At 35.0% G+C, this 7,990-nt stretch overlaps 1 protein-coding gene across 1 annotated transcript in view; it reads right to left on the bottom strand.

Annotated features, from left to right (window-relative positions):
- Nucleotides 1-3,080: 3,080 nt before the first annotated feature.
- LOC107554465 (CD82 antigen-like) overlaps nucleotides 3,081-7,990 on the bottom strand; it is a 32,030-nt gene continuing 27,120 nt past the window's right edge. The window contains exons 5-6 of the mRNA XM_016236971.1: nucleotides 5,861-6,085; nucleotides 3,081-4,676 (exon numbers count right to left, since the gene is read on the bottom strand). Coding sequence (XP_016092457.1) covers nucleotides 4,599-4,676; nucleotides 5,861-6,085 — 303 coding nt within the window. The 3' untranslated portion in view covers nucleotides 3,081-4,598. The remainder of the gene's footprint in view (nucleotides 4,677-5,860; nucleotides 6,086-7,990) is intronic.

Below are 7,990 nucleotides of genomic sequence, written 5' to 3'. Positions count from 1 at the left end.
TTTGTATTAAAGTAAAAATGGATGATAAATACGCCTTTCGTATGGAATTAAAGCACTTTGAGTGTCTTGCTCATCATATTTATTTTTATATAATCATATTTATTTTTATATAAAGGCAACAGAACTGAAATCATATCATGTTAATCAGCAGCACAGCACTATGCGATATCTGCCTTTGATCTCGTAGGTATCTTTTTTTATTATTATTATTATTATTATGCCATACATCAGAACAATACAACGAGAAACATTCAAATGTAAAGGAAAAATAGAAAAAGATGAACAACATTAATGTAATGAAACAGTGCCAGAGGACAGTAACAAAATAAGTAATCTCGTAGGTATCTGTTCACTTCGAGAGGTCAGAACTGTCCGTCTTGCCTGCGCTTATTTCACTCCCCCCTCACTGCAGCCGCCTATTCTCGCCTTCATTTCAGGCGAGGCGAGGCGCATCTCAAACAAGCCTATTCTCTATAGGTGTGTTCGCTGCGCAGACCGATCGGTGTATGACATCAAAGAACCGCGAGAGCGATTTGGAGCGGCCTGCTTTGTAATCGCTCTCGCGGTACCTTGATGTCATACACCGATCGTCTGCGCAGAGAACACAACACACCTAATCAGTAATCAGTTTGGACGGTTTCAAGCAGGAGACAGCAGTTTCACTATATTTGCACCAATTTCTGGTAATTATTAACGCAAAACGTGCATTGATTCTAAAGCATTGACTATGCTTTAGAGTTACACTTTATTCTGGTTAATGATAAAGAGACAACATTGAGTAATTCTACCAAATCTTTTCCAAATATATTCACAGTAAGGACAGCATACTGTAAATAGGGATACAGCAGGCTTAAACTCACGAAAAACATATTATAATGTTGTTATTGGTGATTTAGTTGCATGGGTTCATTTAAAAAAGTTCACTGGGACACTCAGGTACAGATTTATGGATTTTATTTAGTTTCAGAAACTAACTGATCTTGAACGTGGTTACATAACTGAACAGAAGCATTTTAACTCGACTGTAAAAAAAAACGGACTGTGTAGGCTACTTAATGGCTCGATGGCAAGAACTACAATCCCATGGAGCATTGCGCAATTGAAATCGATTCGTTTGCCATTTCCTCAGTCTTCACTGTAACATGATCCTTCAGAAATAATAGTAATATGCTGATTTAATGTAATACTTCCCATTATTATCAATGTTGAAAACAGTTGTGCTGTGCTTGTTGAACAGAAGAATTATTTTAAAAATAAATAAATACAAAATCTTGCCAAACCCAAACATGGTTTAATAGGCTGGGTGATAGGCTACATCAAATATTAGTGATAACAATCTTTATCAATATTTTTGCTGATGTAAAGTTTGAGAATATTGTGTATATCGTGATACCGTTACAAGTTGAACTTATAATAAGCCAATTCCGCTCATGTTTCATGACAATAGAAGTCTTAATGGAAGGTAGCCAATTCTTAAATTGTGAATTTTGCCCAAACATGTGCCAAATATGTTCCAAAAAGGAAATTATTAACTCTGTGTTTGTTACAAAGTGCCCATATGATCCCAAGATGTCATTGTTGTGCAAGCGTTAAAGTTCACTTACAGTCAAGGCTCAGCGTTGGCCTGATATCACCGTGTCATTGACGAGCTCTACATACAATATGAATCAAGAATACCAGGGAGCCAACAACGGGAAAACAGGAAGTCCAGCATGGGCGTTCCAGCAGGATGAGGAAGAGGCCCTCAGGTGGAGGTGACTGTGCTGTGGATGAGTAAAACCATTTCCAGGAAAGCACAAGAAGAGGATGCAGCATACACTTCCACATTCTGCTGCTGATGAGTCAAAGCAGTTATTTTCCAACCTCTATTCATATGGGGGATCCATAACTAATAGCTGAAAATGACACCATATTAGATTAAAACATATTCAACAATTGCTCTAGAATGTAGGCCCTATATGCAACAACCTGGGAGTACAAATCACACTCATTTGAAAAGCAATGCAGATTTGCACATAGCTGAGGAAGAAAAAAATTATTTATTGGGTATGCAACTGAATAACTGAATTTGGGTCATGGATTTAGATCATATGCAAAAGCAAACCACCAGCTCCTGTTCAGATACTGTCAATGTAACTACAGCGCCAGATTTCCTGGCAGTGGTTCTGAGGTCACTTGTTCTCCATGACAGACAGCAAAGCGGTTTCTTCATTTCTCTCTATGGGACCGCAGAGGTTCATTCGAGGCATTTTCAAGATTTTCATCGTCTTTCAGACCATTCTTTTCCTGCTGTTAGATCAAACAACTGGACCTCAATGAGAATAACGATATACCTCTTGTGGGGATATGAGAATATATCATTAGCCACAAATAACATTCATAATGCATAACCCTTTAATTATAAATACATAAGAGGAATTAAAGATTCCATATATTGTCTGTAAGTATTAAAATATCTTTTGAGATAAAAGAATGATGAAATGTAAAACTTCATGCTGTCCTTTTCGACATGAAACAGCATGAACTTTATGATACAAGTTGAATATTAACATGTACTGTACTAGTACTTTCTAAATGTTATTCTCTAACTGGGGTTTCAGCTGTTAGATTTACGAGATCTTATGTTAACTAATAGCGCCCTCCTCTGGTTACAACTTCCAATGCAGTCTCAACAGCAAGAATTAGGCTAATAAAGTTGTTGTATAAACTTCCTATGGCATATAAACGCTTGGAGTCAGAAGGACTTTAATACTGTAAGTATTGCATTTAATACTGCAATAATGCATTAAATCGATCAAAAGTGAAATAAACAGAAATACATTTTTAAAGTATATTTAAAAAGAACATGAAAACGGTACAGTATTTACTGTATTTCTAATCAAATATAAATGCAGCCTTGGTGAACAGACTATTCACATAAAAAAAAGGCAGACCATTACAATGTACTATTTAATGAAAGGAAGATCATCTCTAGGAGAAAGAAATAAAGTTTGGTCTCTCGTGATGTTACATTGAGACTGAAACGATCAAAGATTAAAAGACACCCACTCAATGACAAATCACAATGGAAATCACACATACTGTGTCCATGTTTTCTTTTAATCCAACTTATAACTACTGCATCGACATGTCGCTGGAAAAACTTACTACATAAACATGGCTTCCCAGTTAAACAGATCATCTTAGAATGTAGAAAAAAAGCCCTTCATCTTCACTTTACCTCAGAAATACACAGTTATCCAAATATTGGTAAATTTCTGAAAAAAAAAGAAATGCTTTCAGTATCTAAACTAGAGTTCCAGGAGACAGCTTCTTGACAAAATACAAAAAAAGGCCTATCACATTACAATACAAATGGCAGTTTGTTTTAAAGGACAGAGCTAGAAAGATTTCTTGTCGAAAAGCAACAAAGTGTTTGGAAATGGCCTTACAGGCATCACTCTTGGTCATTCTTCCAAGAAGCTTCGACTGCTTCTTTTCTGAACTAACACTAACACGGCCCAGAGAACAACTACTGATATAAACAACACCAGGCTTACTAAACTCAAAAAGCTGACATTCTTTAGATCAGCTTCACTCGAAATAAAACCATAGACACAAAAATATTAAAAAGAAGAAACGCAAAGATTAAAAAGTCTCACACAACTTCACGCAGACCTGTTTTGGTTGAGCTGAAATGGGTCAGTAACAGGAAGACAGATGTTACGTCTGTGGATTTTGCTGTGGTGCTACAGGCTACAGCTGAAGCTAGTCAGCAGGATCTGTATCTAATGCCTGTTATAGACATACTTCAACAGCTGTTTTACAGCAAGGATCTGTGGGATACGTGCCCAACCTAAATCCACATACACACCCTGATCCACAGAGCGATGCAGGCCGACTCGCATGTAAACCACAAGAAACACTATAATACGCAATTCTAGACTTCAGACTTATTATTTGCCCCAGCATTCCTCAACCGCAGCCATCTTTCCCCACACCGCATCTGCCTCCGCCCTGAGTGACCCAGCCCCGGCTAATAACACTTCGCTTGCATGCAGAAAAGCCATCATTAAGTGCTGCCATAACTAGGATGTAGTTACTCAGTAAGAATAAACCTAATTGAAGTGTCAATCCTATTTATATACACATAACTGAATAGAAAGTACACAATTCTCATACAAATAAAAAATTATAATAGGTAAAAAAAAAGAAAAAAAAAAAAGTTTATTTTCCCCTCTAGATTATAAAAAATATTTTAAAAGTAGCTAATAGCTCTTTGCCATTTCGAACTCTCTATTCACTAAAGTGCTCTCAGATTCGACTAACAATGAAAACCATAAATGCAACAGTCAGCGTACAGTATATGTATGTGAGAAACCAAACATAAAGCTATTCAGACCCTGCAGAGCACTAACAAGAAAAAGATCACTAGTTTCTTAAAAAGAAAAAGAAATTCTCAACTGAAAACATTGATCTTAAACAAGGGGATAATAAAGTGAAGAACGTTGTGTGTGTGTGTGTGCGTGATCGGATGTCGTCTGGTCTGCTTTGTTCCAGTTGTTGTAACACTGGTGTTTTCTGATGTGTGACTGAGTCACTGAGGGGGGGGTTTGCTCTCAGTATTTGGGTACTTTGGTGTAATCCTCCTGTTGGACACTTTTGCAGAGGCACATGGACAGGATCATCCCTAAAAGCTGAAGTAAGCAGAGAAGACCGTGATCATAATCTGGTTCCCCACTTCTCTCTCATGCACACAAAACACACACAGAGAAATGCACGTTTACCAGCTACCAAGCTAAATCAGGGCAGACTCAGTATAGTCTTTAATTGTTTCATATAAAGCTGGTAACACTTACTACAAACAAACCTGTATTTTTTGTCAAATGTTGGTTATTGATAAAGCTACATTTCCAGTAAATTTAATACAAATATTTGTTTGATCATTTAAATTAGTTAATTAATTAAATAACTTTTTTCCCTTTTAATTGAATATAAATACAAAATATTATACCACAATATTCGGTTTAGAATTTTCACTAATGCAAAAGCCATAGCGCATGCATCTAGAAACACACAAGTATACTAATTTGGGGTCAGTTACGATGTTTTTTTCAAATTATATTTTTTTCAGTAAGGACTGAATCAAAAGTGACTGAAGAAATGTATAATGTTACACAAGATTTATATTTCAAATAAATGCTGCTCGTTTGAACTTTCTATCCATCAAAGAATCCTGAAAAATATTAAGCAGTGCAACGGTTTTCAATATTGAGAATAAGAAGAAATGTTTCTTGAACACTGAATCATCATATTAAAATGCTTTCTGAAGGATCATGTGACACTGAAGACTGGAGTAAAACTCAGCTTTGCCGTCACAGGAATAAAAAAACATGTTAAAATATATTCAAATAGAAAACAGTTATTCCAAATTGTAACAATATTTCACAATATTACTGTTTATTGTAATTATGATCATATAAAAGGCTTTGGTGAGCATAAGAGACTTATTTCCAAGACATAAATCAAGCCCAAATTTTTAAATGGTAGTGTATATTTCCAATACAAATGTGGATTAAAAAAAATTTTTTTTTTATTATTAAATTAAATTTTACTCAAAATTAATATAGCTGAATATAAGTAAAACAGATTGGTAATCCCCCCCCCCCTTATAACGTAAAAGTTTAAGGCGACCAGCTTTAGCAGATTTTTTAGTTTTCTCAACTCGTTTTTGTAGGAGATTTTTGAGTTCTCAACTTTTTGTTGTATAAACCGAAAACAACATGTTGAGAAAACTCACAAATTTAAGGCAACCAGCTTCAGCAGATTTGTAAGTTTTCTCAACTTAAATGCATTTTACATGGCACGCTTTTAGATTTACCTCGATCACTGCTATTCCAACACAGACTCCCAGAATAACTCCACTGTTCCTTAGGACCCAGTCCTCAACACTAGATATACAACCCTGGACACAGAGAACGGAGAGAAAAAAAAAAGATATGCAGAGATTGGAAATGATCCTGAACAGACAGAGCTGTCCAAAGATAACATCAGAAGAGACAAACAGAACAAGCCAAACTCTAACTAGGGGAAAGAAAGTGAAAGTCTAGAACAGTCAGTGATCCAGTTTACAGGAAACATTTTGATTTACAGTAAATTCTTTGTTCGCTTATTCAAACAATGGGACTGGGTATATCCTACAGATATGATACAGTTTTCAAATGAATTAAAGTGATTGCATTACGGGAAAGTATTCAGCATCGCCCTTTAAATGTAAGTGGCCTGGTCTATGGTCCAGTTTATAGGCAAATATAAAGGTATGAAAAATGGCATGTTTAGAGTTTTGCCTGGAATTTGAGACCTAATGAGCAGAATCAATTCATTATTAATGAAAGTGCCAAATGCTTGAATGAAATATTGGCATGGAGTGAATGGTTAGCAGGCTGTGAAAAGCTGATATCCAGTCCAAAAAGGAAATCCATATGTTGCACTAAAAGCAAATGGAAGGAGAGAGATAGAATCTGGAGAGATGTAACACAAACGCCAGGTTAGAGACAGAATTAGCAATGAGAAGCATTAGTGTGAATGGTGAACGCTACTAGGAATTAGGAAAGGGTTTGTTCGCCAAATTTTTTTTTCTATGGAACATAAAATATAATTTGAGAAATTCAAATTATTAAATTATTTGAGAACATTTTTTTTTGTTGGTCACCACAATTCTTTGGATAGCAACAGCCATACAGGTTCTGAATGACATGAGGGTGAGTAAATTATGACAGAATTTTCTTATTTGGGTGAACTGTCTCTATTCAAATCCTGCCAGTAAGTATGAATGATATTACAGTCCCAGAAAATGTGAAAATGGTCAGCCGATACATTTCCGCATTTTCTCCAGCATTCACCAGCTTTTGGATTCCCAGATTGCAAATATTTTATTTTAGGGGTTATGAAAAACCTTATTATATTTTTCCAAGTGAACTCCCTCCATGAATCTGAATTAGTTGTGGTCATCTGGGTTCTCAACATAGATAACCATTCTTCCTCTGTTATACTTATATTAGCTTCCTTTTCCCATTTTTGTTTCACATACATTGTTGAGTGTTTTTTTGTTGACATTAAACAGGAATAAATTCTTGATACAAGTTTATTATTCATCTTTTTTTTTTTATAAGTATCTTCAAATATCTGAACTATCGTTGATCCTATATCTTCTGAATCTCTTATATTCTTATTAAAATAATGTCTAACTTGAAGATAACGGAAAAAGTCTTGATTATCTAAGTTGTATTTATGAGAAAGTTGTTGGAAACTCTCTAGCCCACTCTCGGTAGAAATAAGGCAGAAGGATGTTATACCTTGTAAACGCCATTGCTTAAACCTTAGATCCAGTCTTGCTGGTTTAAACTAAGTCATGTTCCACCCATCTTAGTATCCTTCCTTGTCTTTCAATTTTAGGATTCCTTAATTCTATATCTAAATGTTTTTAATATTTAAATAAATATTTATTTTAATATGTAATTTATCACTGTGATGCCAAAGTTGAATATTCAGCAGCCATTACTCCAGTCTTCAGTGTCACATGATCTTAAAAAAATAATTCTAATATGCTGATTTGCTGCTCAAGAAACATGGCCTATTATTATCAATGTTGAAAACAATTTTGCTTCTTAATAATAAACCAGGATAATTTTTCAAGATGTTTTGATAAATAGAAAGTTGAGATGGAAAGCATTTATTATACATTTTTTAATAAATGTTTTTACTGTCACTTTTGATCATTTTAATGTATCCATACATAAAAGCATTTAAACTCCTTCTAATTGTCATTTAACTGACAAAACCAGCACAAACTATTTAAAAGCCATTCTTTACATTTCAAAAACCTTGTAACAGAAAATCATTGTTCAAGTGAACATTATCTTGAGAACATCTTGTTTGAACTTCATGCATGTGTAGGAGGGCTGGTGAAGTAAACTGCACTGAGGGGGCTCCGGCAAAGATAAACTAAATC

Source organism: Sinocyclocheilus grahami, unplaced genomic scaffold (assembly GCF_001515645.1).
Source record: "Sinocyclocheilus grahami isolate Dianchi unplaced genomic scaffold, SAMN03320097.WGS_v1.1 scaffold503.1, whole genome shotgun sequence".
NCBI lineage: Eukaryota > Metazoa > Chordata > Actinopteri > Cypriniformes > Cyprinidae > Sinocyclocheilus > Sinocyclocheilus grahami.
The sequence above is the reverse complement of the archived record's forward strand: the minus strand, read 5'-3'. Positions and strand labels throughout refer to the sequence as shown.